The following is a 15,838-nucleotide window of genomic DNA, read 5'->3' as shown; positions in this document are numbered from 1 at the left end:
AATCATGCTGTTAATAATAGAATACCATTTATTTAAATATTTTTGGATGTTTTCTACAATTTCAAATACATCTCTATCCCGATATAACACGAATTCGGATATAACATGGTAAAGCAGTGCTCCCGGGGGGGAGGGGTGGGCTGCGCACTCCGGCAGATCAAAGCAAGTTTGATATAACGCGGTTTCACCTATAACGCGGTAAGATTTTTTTGGCTCCCGAGGACAGCGTTATATCGGGGTAGAGGTGTATATTGATTTCAATTACAACACAGAATACAAAGTGTACAACGCTCACTTTATATTTATTTTTGATTACAAATATTTGCTGTGTAAAAACAAAAGAAATAGTATTTTTCAGTTCACCTAATACAAATACTGTAGTGCAATCTCTTTATCATGAAAGTTGAACTTACAAATGTACAAATTATGTACAAAAAATAACTGCATTCAAAAATAAAACAGTGTAAAACTTTAGAGCCTACAAGTCCAATCAGTCCTACTTCTTGATCAGCCAATCGCTCAGAAAACAAGTTTTTTTACATTTACGGGAGATAATGCTGCCCGCTTCTTGTTTACAATGTCAGCTGAATGTGAGAACATCTGTTTGCATGGCATTGTTGTAGCCGGCATCACAAGATATTTACGTGCCAGATGTGCTAAAGATTCTTATGTCCTTCATGCTTCAACCACCATTCCAGAGGACATGCATCCATGCTGATGACGGGTTCTGCTCGATAACGATCCAAAGCAGTGTGGACTGACACATGTTCATTTTCATCAACTGAGTCAGATGCCACCAATAGAAGGTTGATTTTCTTTTTTGTGGTTTGGATTCTGTAGCTTCTGCATCCGCATGTTGCTCTTTCAAGACTTCTGAACGTATGCTCCACACCTCGTCCCTCTTAGATTTTGGAAGGCACTTCAGATTCCTAAAGCTTGTGTTGAGTGCTGTAGCTATCTTTAGAAATCTGCTATTGGAATCTTCTTTGTGTTTCGTCAAATCTGCAGTGAAATTGTTCTTAAATTAAACAACATATTCTGGGTCGTCATCCTAGATTACCATAATACAAAATATATGGCATAATGCAGGTAAAACCATGGAGCAGGAAACATACAATTTTCCTCCAAGTAGTTCAGTCACAAATTTAATTAACACATTTTTTTAAACAAGCATGGAAGTATGTCCTCTGGAATGGTGGTCAAAGCATGAAGATGCATATGAATGTTTAGTAGATCCAGCATGTAAATACCTTGCAATACCAGCTCCAAAAGTGCCATGCAAATGTCTTTTCTCACTTTCAGGTGACATTGTAAATAAGAAGCAGGTGGCATTATCTCCCATAAATGTCAACAAACTTGTTTCTCTGAACGATTGGCTGAACAAGAAGTAGGATTGAGTGGACTTGTGGGCTCTAAAGTTTTACATTGTTTTGTTATTGAGTGCAGTTATGTAAAAAAAAATGTACATCTAAAAGTTCCACTTTCATGATAAAGAGATTGCACTACAGTACTTGGATGAGTTGAATTGAAAAATACAATTTCTTTTTGTTTGTCATTTTCACAATGCAAATATTTGTAATCAAAAGTAACATAAAGTGAGCACTGTACACTCTGTATTCTGTGTTATAATTGAAATAAAAATATTAGAAAAACATACAAAATATTTAATAAATTTCAGTTGGCATTCTATTGTTTAACAGTGCGATTAAAACTGCGATTAATCACGATTAATTTTTTAATCACGATTAATTTTTTGAGTTAATCACATGAGTTAATTGTAATTAATCAACAGCCCTGGTTTTTTCCAGAAAAAGGTAAGTGCTCTGTCACTAATAACATGTTGACAAAGACATTATTGCTTGTTTCTTTCTTGGATCTAAGCTTGAGGATTTGTTTCCCTTTCTGGAACCTGTTGGTCTACCTTATCAGTAAAGCTTATTGTATGCCTAATTACATGGAAGTTCAGGTTGATTTAAAAATACAAATGTCATTGGAGGAACAGTAGAGGCTTAGACTATTATTATTTTTAGTGTTCACTAAATCTCCAATGCTATGTTTTTCTTTTGTACTGTAGTAGGTTAAAATCAACAGGCTTGAAAAGGTTAGTTAGCCACTTGGGATATTAAAAATGAAGTGCAAACCACATTGCTAATATTCTAGTAGCTACAAACAATGCATTTTTAAGCTGCGCTGTAGAAGGGAAAATAGCAATAGTTCATAATTGTGCTGTCCTCATCGGTCTCCTGAGGGGGAGAAAAAACTTTTAAATGGTATATTTAAACGTGAGAAATCTAGGAGGAATGCAGAGGTATAAGTTATTAGCTTCAGCCTTATGTTTGGTGTTAGCCAAAATGCAGTTCAGGCAATTGTGTTCTGTAGCCACTGTGTGACCTACCCAAGGGCAATCAGAACTTTTTTTTAAACCTAATTGGCTCATGTTTAGTTTACTAAATGTCATCTGGACTCAGTAAAAAGCAAGTGACCTGCACTGAATTAGTATAATTGTAATGCAAACAGAACATCACATACTTTTGGTCTCATACAGGAAAGGAGAAAGTTGGAAAGACTTTTCTATTTGATAAATAAAAACGGAAGATATGGGGAGCCAAATCTGGTTCAGACTTTCATTTCACCTTTTATGTAAAAAATAAATAAATAATGTGTTGGATTTTTCGATATTGTTTTTTGTTTCAGAATTTCTTTCCCCCTTTTTCTGAAAGAATCTTCTACATCTTGTACATGGAACATGTGAAATCATGGCACTAATTCTTTCTCCATAAAAAATGACATTGTCTGAAACAAGTTCTTTTCTGCACTACTTAGGCTTTCTGGAATTTTGGTGTATTATTTTACCTTTGTTGCGACTCTGAGTTTGTCAGGTTGCTTTTAAATGCCATTATGTTGGTTTTGGATGGTTCATATATATCGTGTTCTGTTGCAGAGAGATAATGGTTACATCTACCAAGAGAACAAAGAGCTACAAAAAATTAGGGTTGCCAGATGTCCGGTTTTCAATTGGAATGCCCGGTCAAAAAGGGACCGTGGCGGCTCCGGTCAGAACCACTGACCGGGCTGTTAAAAGTCCAGTGGGCAGTGCTGCAGGGCTAAGGCAGGCTAATCCCTGCCTGCCCTGGCACCGGGCTGCACCCCGGAAGCAGCCATCAGGTCCAGCTCCTAGGCAGAGGGGCCATGGGGCTCCGTGTGCTGCCCCCACCCCAATCACTGGCTCTGCACTCCCACTGGCTGGGAACTGCGTCCTGTGGGAGCGGGGGGCAGTGCCTCTGGGCGAGAGCAGCGTGTAGAGCCTCATGCCCCACAGTGCCTAGAAGCCGGACCTGCTGGCCACTTCGGCAGCACAGCATGGAGCCAGGACAGGCAGGGAGCCTGCCCAAGGTAAGCTCATGCCCAAACCCCAACCCCCTACCCCAGTCCTGAGCCCCCACAAACTCGAAGCCCCCTCCTGCACCCAAACCCCTGCCTCAACCCACAGCTCCCTCCTGCACTCTGAATCCCTTGGTCCCAGCCTGGAGCCCCCTCCTGCACCCCAAATCTGTCATCTCTAGCCCCACCCCAAAGCCCACACCCCCGGTCCAGAGCCTGTACCCCCTCCCACACCCCACCTCCCCTTCCTCCACCCAAAGCCCCTCCCACGTTCCAAATCCCTCAGCCCCCCCATCCTGGAGCCCCCTCCTGCACTCCAAACCCCTCCTCCCCACCCCAGAGCCCCACTCCCTCCTGCACTGCAACTCCCTGTCCCAGCCCAGAGCCCCCTTCCATACCCGAAACCCCTCATTTCTGGCGCCACCCCGGAACCCGTACCCCAGTTAGAGCCCTAACCCCCTCACGCACCCTAAGCCCCTGCCCCAGCCCAGTGAAAGTGAGTGAAGGTGGGGGAGAGAGAGCCACTGAGGGAGGGGGAATGTAGTGAGTGGGAGGAGGGGCCTCAGGGAAGGAGCGGGGCTAGGGTGTTCGGTTTTGTGCGATTAGAAAGTTGGCAACCCTACAAAGAATTGACGTGTCAATTCTAATGATATCTGGGACTTTGATCTTGTAATTAGATCATCCAATTTGATTTAAAAAGAGTGTTGTTTTAAAATGTAGGCTTAATTGGTCATTGTATAAGTAATACTATGCATCACCAATGCTACCTTTTTCATTTGGTGATTTAAAATGCAGTGGCCAAATTCTGCTTATGCAACCCCCTGGTCTGCACTGTGGCTTGCATGGGATGGAAAAGGAGGACTGAATTTAACCTGTTAACTACATTTATTATCAGGAAATGATGTAGATCAATCTTACATTAATCTAACAATAAAATTAATGCGCTGTAATTTAAATGTTTTGTGAGTTACAGGAGAAAATATCGATTAATTAAGGACAATTACTTATGGGTGTACAATGGGTGTGCAAGATGGGGAAAGGGCACTAGGGGCCTCTTTGGGTTTTTCCCCTTCCCCAGAACCTCCACTGGGCACACAATCCCTCGTCACTTGAAGGAGTAGAGAGGTTGGAAGCATACTTGTCTAAGGCCTGGTCTACACTACGGGTTTAGGTCGACTTTAGCAGCGTTAAATCGAATTAAGCCTGGACACGTTCACACGACGAAGCCCTTTCTTTCGACTTAAAGGGCCCTTTAAACCGGTTTCTTTACACCACCTTTGACGAGGGGATTAGCGATAAAATCGGGCTTTGCGGGTCGGAATTGGGGTAGTGTGGACGGAATTCGACGTTATTGGCCTCCGGGAGCTATCCCACAGTGCTTCATTGTGACCGCTCTGGACAGCACTCTCAACTCAGATGCACTGACCAGGTAGACAGGAAAAGACCCGCGAACGTTTGAATTTCATTTCCTGTTTGCTCAGCGTGGAGAGCACAGGTGACCACGCAGAGCTCATCAGCACAGGTAACTGTGATGGAGTCCCAGGATCGCAAAAGAGCTCCAGCATGGACCGAACGGGAGGTACGGGATCTGCTTGCCATATGGGGAGATGAAGCAGTGATAGCTGAACTCCGTAGCAGTAAAAGAAATGGCAAAGTATTAGAAAAGGTCTCCAAGGCCATGAAGGACCGAGGCCATAACAGGGACACACAGCAGTGCCGCGTGAAAATTAAGGAGCTACAGCAAGCCTACCACAAAGCCAGAGAAGCAAATGGAAGGTCCGGGGCAGAGCCGCAAACTTGCCACTTCTACGCGGAGCTGCATGCCATTCTAGGGGGTGCAGCCACCACTACCCCAACCATGTGCTATGACTCCGTCAATGGAGAAACACACAGGGAAGAGGGTTCTGGGAACGAGGAAGATGAGGATGGAGGTAATGTAGGTAGCTCACAGCAGCAAGGAAGCGGAGAAACCGGTTTCCCCAACAGCCAGGATATGTTTGTCACCCTGGACCTGGAACCAGTAACCCCCGAACTCACCCAAGACCCTGAGGGCACACAGGAAACCTCTGGTGAGTGTACCTTTGTAAATATTACACATGGTTTAAAAGCAAGCGTGTTTAATGATTAATGATTAATTTGCCCTGGCCATCGCGGCCAGTACAGCTACTGGAAAAGTCTGTTAACGTGTATGGGGATGGAGCGGAAATCCTCCAGGGACATCTCCAGAAAGCTCTCCTTCATGTACTCCCAAAGCCTTTGCAAAAGGTTTCTGGGGAGGGCTGCCTTATCCTGTCTGCCATGGTAGGACACTTTACCACGCCAGGCCAGTAGCACGTAGTCTGGAATCATTGCATAACAAAGCATGGCAGCGTATGGTCCCGGTGTTTGCTGGCATGCAGACAACATCCATTCCTTATCTCTCTTTGTTATCCTCAGGAGAGTGATATCATTCACGGTCACCTGGTTGAAATGGGGTGATTTTATTAAGGGGACATTCAGAGGTGCCTGTTCCTGCTCTTCTGAACAGAAATGTTCCCCGCTGTTAACCACGCGGTGGGGGGAGGGGTGAAGTGATCATCCCAGAGAATCGGGTGTGTGTGTATGGGGGGGGTGGTTTACTTGGGTTTGTGCTGCATGTTAACCCGGAAACCGCAGCCCCTCCTTTTACATTGAAAACCCATTTTAAATGGCCAGCCCAATTCATCCTTGATATGGGAAATGTGCTGCTGTTTGAAACCATTCCCACATGTTAAGAAGGTTAAAAAAGCCAAAAGACTGTGGCTTACCATGGCTGCCTGCAAGCCGAAATCTGTTGCCTGGCACTGCGTGAGTGATCTCTCATACCAAACCGGCAGGCAGAGGAAAAATGCAACCTTGTAACGAAAGAGTGTACCCATTGTTCTTAAAATGTGTCTTTTTTAACCACCTCTCCCTTCTCCTCCACCAGCTGCAAATGTTTCTCCTTCGCAGAGGCTAGTGAACATTAGAAAGAGAAAACGGAGGACGCGGGACGATATGTTCACGGAGCTCCAGATGTCCTCCCACGCTGATAGAGCACAGCAGAATGCGTGGAGGCAGTCAATGTCAGACATGAGAAAAGCACAATATGAACGAGAGGAGAGGTGGCGGGCTGAATGGCGGGATGAAAAGAGCAAGTGGCGGGCTGAAGATGATAGGTGGCGTCAGCTTGCAGACAGAAGGCAAGAGTCAATGCTCCGTCTGCTGGAGCATCAAACTGATATGCTCCAGCGTATGGTTGAGCTGCAGGAAAGGCAGCAGGAGCAGAGACCGCCGCTACAGCCCCTGTGTAACCAACAGCCTTCCTCCCCAAGTTCCATAGCCTCCTCACCCAGACGCCCAAGAACACGGTGGGAGGGGCCTCCGGCCACCCAGTCACTCCACCCCAGATGATTGCCCAAGCATCAGAAGGCTGGCCTTCAATAAGAGTTAAAGTTTTAAAATGCAGTGTGTCCTTTTCCATCCCTCCTCCCCCACCCATCCCAGGCTACCTTGGCAATTATCCCCCTACTTGTGTGAGGAATTAATAAAGAATGCATGAATGTGAAATAACAATGACTTTATTGCCTCTGCAAGCGGTGCTCGAAGTGGGGAGGGGAGGGTGGGGTGGTTGGTTTACAGGGAAGTAGAGTGAACCGGGGGGGGGGGGGCGGAGGGTTCATCAAGGAGAAACAAACAGAAGTTTCACACCGTAGCCTGGCCAGTCACAAAACTCGTTTTCAAAGCTTCTCTGATGTGCACCGCGCCCTGCTGTGCTCCTCTAACCGCCCTGGTGTCTGGCTGCGCGTAATCAGCGGCCAGGCGAGTTGCCTCAACCTCCCACCCCGCCATAAATGTCTCCCCCTTACTCTCACAGATATTGTGGAGCGCACAGCAAGCAGCAATAACAATGGGGATATTCTTTTCGCTGAGGTCTGAGCGAGTCAGTAAGCTGCGCCAACGCGCTTTTAAACGTCCAAATGCACATTCCACCACCATTCGGCACTTGCTCAGCCTATAGTTGAACAGGTCCTGACTCCTGTCCAGGCTGCCTTTGTACGGCTTCATGAGCCATGGCATTAAGGGGTAGGCTGGGTCCCCAAGGATCACGATAGGCATTTCAACATCCCCAACGGTTACTTTCTGGTCCGGGAAGAAAGTCCCTTCCTCAAGCTTTCGAAACAGACCAGAGTGCCTGAAGACACGAGCATCATGTACCTTTCCTGGCCATCCCACGTTGATGTTGGTGAAACGTCCCTTGTGATCCACCAGGGCTTGCAGCAGCATTGAAAAGTACCCCTTGCGGTTTATGTACTCCGGTGCCAAGATAGGGATATGGGTTCCGTCTATGGCCCCACCACAGTTTGGGAATCCCATTTCAGCAAAACCATCCACTATTGCCTGCACGTTGCCCAGAGTCACTACCCTTGATATCACCAGGTCTTTCATTGCCCTGGCAACATGGATCACAGCAGCCCAGATAAATAAAAAAACAGACCTTTTAAAAGGTATTCTGGTTAATACATATTTTTAAATTTAAACTGCAGAACCACAAATATTGGCATAAGAACATAAGGGCAGGCATGGTGTATGTAACTACTTAACTCTGTTAAGTTTAAAAACTGACTAGATTTCATATTTATATTATCTCTTTACTTACCATTGTTTATGATTGCTTACATTTTGTATTTTTTCACAGTTTGGACAATGCAAATAGATGAGTAAGTTTTACTTTTGTTTGTTGTTAGCTTTTAGTCATCTGCCTGTATATCTGCTCTTTTTTGTTGTTATATCCTATTTCACCTCTTCACTCCACCAGAGATGCCACTTCTTATATTTTCTCTCCTAATATTTCCAATATCTTCTTTCATTTGGCCTCTATGCTTAGAATGGCCTGCATATTCTATCCCTGACATTCTCCTCTCCACTTAAATCCATCCTGAAAATCTTCTTCTTTTGTAAGCCTTCAAACATTATGGGCTCTTCTTTGAATATATGTCTCTATATGTGCTCCACCATAGGCTGTGCATGTGCCCATACACTCTTGACTGGAGATTGAAATTAGTAGTATCCACAGGTCCAGCCTGCGCGTTATACATCCTCATACTCCACAGCGAAGGTGCATAGGGAGAAGTGGATACACCGTGTCTCCAGTTCTTTCTCAACTGCCAGCAGCTCAACATGGAGAAACTGCACTGTCTGCTGCTTCCTAGAAGCTTCTTTTCTTTTCTTGTTTTAGTATTTAGTTTTTAATTTATTAATTTAATTTTGGCACAGATTTGTGGTTAAGGGAGGAGTACCAACCCCTCTTCTCCCTGGTCTCCTGCTGGGACTGATTTCTTGGTTCCTTTGCTCAGCAGGCTAACTTCTAGTGATGTTAGTGATGGGCACTCCAGCTGTCTCAGAAACTCATATGTCCAGTCAAAGGGCAAGGTTTGTACAGGGTTTAAAAGCAGATCTTGCAAAGAGAAGAAAGGTGAGATTGAAGCTCCTCCTGATGGAGTGCTCCCTAAGGCCTGTGGAGTCCGAGTCTCTCCTCCCTGCCCCCAGCCCTCCCCATTAGCCTCATCCTCTCAAGCTGTACCTATGACTGAGGCTGTCTTGGAGATGAAGCAGTCTAAGAAAAGAGAACCTCATTCCCCTGAAAGGAACTCCAGAAGAAGGAGTATTTCACCTGTTAGAGCTGAATCCAGGGACACCTTGCGTCCCATGGTGGGTACTGCTGAGGCTCCACCAGACCCGGACACTGATGTGTCAGTACTGCCTACGAAGATATTCTACCCTGATAAGTCTGTCAGCAAGCAGTGCCGAGAAGCAGCATCCTGGTACTGGCTACAGAAATTTCCAGGCATTGAGACTTGTCTAAAATGAAAGACTTGGCACCAGTATGGACATTCTCTTGGAGCCATAGAGAGTCCTCTCACCAAACCTCAGCTCTTTCTTCAGGTTGTATGTGTTTGAAGCACAGAGATATTGTTTTCACAGCCACTCTTAGGTATTGTTCTCAACTCCAGCTCAGTTACCATCTCTGGCTAGGAGTCTACTACTGCCCCAGCTCTATCCACTACCATAGCCCTCTGGCACCCTCCAGATTCCTGTTTTATGATAATCTGTTCATCTCCAAGGAACTGGAGTCCTTCATCTTAAGGGGCACTGAGACATGCTCCCCTCCAATACTACTGTACCCACCAGTCACTGACCCCTTATACCAGACAGCAGGAGCCAACTTCTGAAACCTGCCAGTCCTCCAGTTCTTCTGACACTTTCATGGCCCCCAATACTGGCCCAGGTACCAATACCCACAGTCTCCCTCTTTGGACTCAGGAGATGTCACATCCTTAGACTCTGATTTGGTGCAAGCGTCTTGAAGTGTACTCTGAAGAGGACCCTCTCCACATTCTACAAACAGCTCTGGGAACACTTTTGTTACCTGCCACCATACTGGACCTTCTGGAACCCCTGATCCTCTTATGTGGACCAATTCAATAGGGTACCCATCCAGAAAAGGCCATGTTTGGAATACCCACTGGTGCTGCAACAACCAACAGCACTGCAAGAATAGCCACCAGTACTCTTCCCCCATCATGGGAAGAGGTTCAGGAAGAGTAACAGCTACTGATGGAGGAGGAAACACCTCTATCACACAAGTTCTCCTCCTCCCCTGACGAGGTTTGGTGCCACGACCACCCTCCTATGCAGATCATTTTAGGACCTTTGAGAACCTAATGAAATGACTCATAGGTTCCCTTCACACCTCTACAGAGGAGGTACAGGAGTCTCAGCACTCCCTTGTGGACATTCTACGTATCACGTTCCATAGTAAGATAGCCCTGCTCATTAACGAGGCACTCTAATCTCCAGCAGATCCTAGACACTCTGCCACTGCACCTTGAATAGTCCCTTAGAATGGGTGTTGACTACTTATGATATGTTCTACCTTTTATTTAGCTGTGACACTGAGTACCTTTCCCAAACCTGAAGAAGAGCTCTGTGTAGCTTGAAAGCTTGTCTCTTTTACTAACAGATGTTTGTCCAATAAAAGATATTACCTCACCCACCTTGTTTACCAAAAAAATATTACATATCAAAGGACTGGAGTATTTCTTCTCTCACCCCACCCCCAACTCCCTGTGGTGGATGCAGTAAGCAAGACAAACTATCAAATTTGTTCAAAATTTACTCCCTAAATCTCCTCGGCAGGAGTTACCTGTCCACTGATCTACAATTTTGGATAGCAAACTATGACTTCAACAGCTATTCAAAGTTTACTCATTTTGTTGACCACCTGCCATATGAGCAGCAGTAGCAATATCAACCCTCATTACTGAAGGCCAGCTCATTGCTAAAACTACTTTGAAGACTGCTCTCAATGCTGCTGATACAGCTTCATGATCTTTAGCCTCTACTACTATGCGATGAGCATCCTGGTTCCATTCTTCTGGCCTCTGTAGTAAGATACAAAATACAGTGCAAGATTTCCCCTTTAAAGGATCTAAGCTTTTCAGTGGTGAAACTGATACCTTGCTCTACTCCCTCAAGGACTCAAGGGGAACATTGAGGTTGCTGGGGATTTATGTACCTAGAACAAAGAGGCCTTTTAGTAAATCACAGACTGCACAATGCTCCTGACCATTCCACTACAACCAGTATCACACCTACTGTTCTACTTTTCTTATAGTTAGGAGTTTTTCCTGAGATTTAATCTAAATTTGCTATTCTGTAGTTTAAACGCATTGTCTCTTGTCCTGTCCTCTGTGGCAAAAGAGAACATTTGTAATATACAAATGTTAACTTGTAATTGACAGACAAAGTGGTATACATAATCTTTATAAATTGTTAAATAATTGCATGATTTTATACCTCCTGTGGGTTATTTGTAATTCATTATTATTATTATTATTATTATTATTTATTATATGCCTGCTAAAAACCTTTCCACATCAAAGTTGATTGCCTGTATGTTCCAGACCTTTACATGGTCACCTTAGGGCAGGTTCCTTTACTTTCCTATCTCTAGCAACATGGAATAATTTCCCTGTTGCCCTTTTATCCAGGTTCCTTCGTTAGCTTTGAACATTTTACCTTTTTTTTAAAGAGCTTATTGATAAGTTCTTTGTTTCCTTTCTGAAAGTCATTCACAAGTAGCAACAGCACTAGTATACCGGTTAAGGTAAATCTAAGTTACGTGATGATGTGTGAAATAGTGAGGACCAGATTGTGATCTGTACTTTGCTGCAACCTCATTGACTTCAAGGAATGTTTATATCATTGTAACTGAGCTTGGAATTTGGCCTGGTATGTACCTAAACCAAAAAGGAAGCATGAAGAAAAATATAACAGTATAGTTAAATGGCAAAGTTCAAGATGTTTTTAAGCCATATAGATACCCTTTAGAAAATGGAAATCCAGCACAAATGAAATCAATAGAAAGGATAATAAATTGTGCTATTTTAAATATAAGATGAAAATATAGAAGTCGAAATCTGAAGAACAAATAACCAAAGATACACTAATGCAAACAGACAAACTAATATAAACAAGCAAACAAACAATAAAATATCAAGGAATTATTTAAAAATATTGAAAGAAGGGTTCTTGGGAGAGACTCAGTGGATCTGCTGGTCTTCCAGATTGTAAAGAGAGGAATTAAGGAAAATAAAGACATTACAGAGAAGTTAAATGATTCCTTTACTTAAGATTTCACCATAGGGGATGTTGGGGCAATTCCTACCCCAGGCGTAAGCTTTTCAGGTAATAAAGATGGCATACTGTCAGAGGTGTCAAAAAAGGAGTTAGGGCATATTGATAAAGAGCAAAAAGTCACCAGGCCCAAGTGATACTGCTGTACTGGAACTGACGGTGTTTAATATATTTAATGATGTGAAAAAGGTTGAATAGTGAGGTGGAAAATTTGTACATGTTATAGAATTGTTTGTCAATCAAGAGCAGTAGCTTGGACTTTGCCTGACTGGTGAATTGCTGCTACTCTGGTAAGTTCTGCCCCTTAAGTCATGAAAGCAGCTTTGTCCCAGATCCCTGCCAGAACCAGAAAGTTGAGCCAGGGCCTGGGGTTTCATAATATGATATACTTACTCAAAAATAATAAAAACAAACAAAATTTACGTGTTATTTTAGAATATAGGCTATTTCATGTCATCCATACTGGGCATTATAATGAGACCTACTGCAAGCAGAATCATATTGGTAATATTGTTTTGAAATTTAAAAGAAATTTGTTGTTGTGATTCCAGTCAAAATATCACATTTAGCAGTAGGAGCTAAAACATATGAAACTTTGATGGCAGTTGTGTTACAAGTGGCAGCATAAAAGATGGTGAAGGTTGATTCTGTACAGTAGTTTTACAACTGCACTATTACAGTTACTGTTGCAAAATGTTTGAGATCAATATCTTTACATTCTTGACTTATTGTAACACTGTCAAAATGTTATGAATTTACTGGCAATAACTAAGTGTGTGGCTCAATATAAATTGCTTATCCTTTAATAACCCATCTTTGCTCTTAATCATGTGACTATTGTTTCCATTATCTTTATTTCCTTTTCTCTGTGTCTATTGCTTTATTACTTTACCATCTTAAGTACATCATGCTTTGCTTTAAACAGCATCCAAAGGTCATAATTCCAAAGAGAAGCTTACAGTAGTTAATGGGTATTAAACTACTGGTAACAGTTGTAAAAAACTCTGCTACTAGTGTTAAGGTTAGATATTTTTGTCATTCTAAAGCAATTTGAGTACAGTTTTGATACCATACCATGTTATTTAATTTGTATGTTTTGTCATTTGTTACTTTTAAAAAACGTTCAAAAGGCACGTAAAATTGGGTGTATATGTTAAATTACTTGTTTATATACATTTCCCCCCCTCAAAAACATTTTAAAAAATTTGCATTGATGTTCACTTGTTTCACTCTGCAACCTGTGTCTCCACTAAACTTTTTTTCTCCTTAAATTCCATTGAAACGATTGGTGGTGCTATACTTAAGTGGGCAGGTGTTCTTGCTAGGGATCCTGATGTAGGATCAAGGCCTGATGAAGTATTCTGAATTTCATTCATCTTCGGTTGTAAACAGACAAGTGTAGTTTTTTGTCCTTTTCATTTCCTGGATGTGGTTTTGATTTAGGATGAAAACAGTTCTGGGGAATGCTTACATTAAATGTAGAGAGTGAGAGTGTGAAGGATTTAACTAAACTCTTCAGAAATGTTGTAAAACCTATATTTTGGGCTAAATTACTTGATACTGTCCTTTTTAAATACTGTATAAAGTGACATATAACAGGAAGCCAAAGTAACTTTCAATGAGAAGCACCTTCCATCATGAGAAAATAATGACTTTTTTAGTTTAATCAATATTGGCATTTGTGACACTAGGGGAGTGAAAGTCTTCTGAAAGAGGAAACTAGTTTTTATTCTGCTTTGATGATGATTTAATTTGCAGAGGCAAATATGGTAATTATTTCAAATTTGTTTTGTTTAAAAATATTTGTCTTGCCTTCTAAATCATATTAAAGGAAGTTTAAAAACTGATTTGTGATTTCTTACATGGAATTTCAGTATTAACAGATATACTGATAGCTACTCAGTGTCCTAGACACCTTGAGAGAGTGATTCAGAAATGCCAGTTTTTTTAAAAAGCAATAATATGTCTTTCCCAGTTTATTCATGGTATTTTGTCATCTTTCAGATTGCTGAGAAATTAGCACAGTTTTTCAAAGCCTTTTGGAAAAGTTGAAGTTTATGGAGAGTTTTTACAACATCTCAGAATAATTTATTGCAATAAACTAACGAAGTTTACAGAAACATTACTGTTCATTGTCTATTGGAGGCTATGGGCCTGTCAGGACTGAGATCCCCACTTTGAACTTTAGGGTACAAATGTAGGGGCCTGCATAAAAACTTCTAAGCTTAATTACCAGCTTAACTCTGGTTCGGCTGCCACCATTTTCAATGGATTCCCTCCCTGGGAAACCTTGAAAAAACCTTCACCAAATCCCTGGTGAAAACAAATCCAACCCCTTGGATTTAAAACAAGGGGAAATTAACCATTCCCCTCCTTCCTCCCACCAACTCCTGGTGAATCAAGATCCAAAACCCCTTTGGATCTAAAACAAGGAAAAAATCAATCAGGTTCTTAAAAAGAAGGTTTTTAATTAAAGAAAAAGGTAAAAATCATCTCTGTAAAATCAGTATGGAAATCAACCTTACAGGGTAATCAAACTTAAAGAGCTCAGAGGACTCCCCTCTAGTCTCAGGTTCAAAGTACAGCAAACAAAGGTAAACACTCTAGTAAAAGGTACATTTACAAGTTGAGAAAACAAAGGAAAACTAACACGCCTTGCCTGGCTATTTACTTACAAGTTTGAAATAGGAGAGACTTGCTTAGAAAGATGTGGAGAACCTGGATTGATGTCTGGTCCCTCTCATTCCCGGAGAACGAACACTCTCCCAAAACAAAGAACACAAACAAAAGCCTTCCCCCCCCCAAGATTTGAAAGTATCTTGTCCCCTTATTGGTCCTTTAGGTCAGATGCCAGCCAGGTTACCTGAGCTTCTTAACCCTTTACAGGGAAAAGGATTTTGGAGTCTCTGGCCAGGAGGGATTTATAGTACTGTACACAGGACAGCTATTACCCTTCCCTTTATAGTTATGACACGCCCCCCAAATCACAGATAGTGTTGGATGTTCGGTTCCACACTGGCTGTGATTTCTTCCTGGAGTTCTAGGAGAAAACAGAGTTAATAAGACACATGTACCTTTAGACATACTACTGATTATATAAAAACTAACAATATGTTTCATTCCAAGAACAATTGTTAACCAGTTAACTCTGGGAAACTTTCCCGGGAAAGTGCATCAGCCACTTTGTTAGAAGCTCCCGAAATGTGTTGTATTTCAAAATCAAAATCTTGGAGAGCTAAACTCCACCGAAGAAGTTTTTTGTTATTTCCCTTGGCGGTATGAAGCCACTGTAGCGCAGCATGGTCTGTTTGTAGTTGGAAACGCCGTCCCCAAACATATGGGCGTAGCTTTTCCAGCGCGTACACAATGGCATAGCATTCCTTTTCGCTGATTGACCAATGGCTTTCCCTCTCAGACAGTTTCTTACTGAGAAATACGACAGGATGGAATTCTTGATCCGGTCCTTCCTGCATTAAAACTGCTCCCACGCCTCGCTCGGACGCATCTGTGGTTACTTGGAACGGTTTGTCAAAGTCTGGGGCCCTTAGCACAGGGTCAGACATGAGTGTTGCCTTAAGCTGGTTAAAGGCCTTTTGACACTTATCAGTCCACTGAACTGCATTTGGCTGTTTCTTTCTGGTTAGGTCTGTCAGCGGGGCGGCGATTTGGCTGTAGTGGGGTACAAATCGCCTATAATATCCAGCCAACCCTAAGAAGGATTGGACCTGTTTCTTAGACTTTGGAACCGGCCACTTTTGGA

The 15,838-nt window shown here is 42.6% G+C and overlaps 2 protein-coding genes across 8 annotated transcripts in view; both read left to right on the top strand.

The window, feature by feature from the left end:
- The window catches only part of STK3 (serine/threonine kinase 3), a 298,853-nt gene that overhangs the window by 110,287 nt on the left and 172,728 nt on the right, over positions 1-15,838 (top strand). The window lies entirely within an intron of this gene.
- Positions 1,613-14,536, top strand: LOC135981049 (uncharacterized). The gene is made up of 2 exons (XM_065582174.1): positions 1,613-5,450; positions 6,329-14,536. The coding sequence occupies exons 1-2, from the start codon at positions 4,913-4,915 to the stop codon at positions 6,790-6,792; spliced, it is 1,002 nt and encodes a 333-aa protein (XP_065438246.1). The 5' UTR covers positions 1,613-4,912; the 3' UTR covers positions 6,793-14,536.

Source organism: Chrysemys picta, chromosome 2, assembly GCF_011386835.1.
Source record: "Chrysemys picta bellii isolate R12L10 chromosome 2, ASM1138683v2, whole genome shotgun sequence".
Classification (NCBI taxonomy): Eukaryota; Metazoa; Chordata; order Testudines; family Emydidae; genus Chrysemys; species Chrysemys picta.
Note: the sequence above shows the minus strand (reverse complement) of the source record. Positions and strands in the feature narration are given on the sequence as shown.

Excerpts from the sequence above, each read along its gene's own strand:
- LOC135981049 (XM_065582174.1), top strand. The coding sequence starts at position 4,913 with ATGGAGTCCCAGGATCGCAAAAGAGCTCCAGCATGGACCGAACGGGAG. Across the intron at positions 5,451-6,328 it reads GGGCACACAGGAAACCTCTG|CTGCAAATGTTTCTCCTTCG; the intron begins GTGAGTGTACCT and ends CTCCTCCACCAG.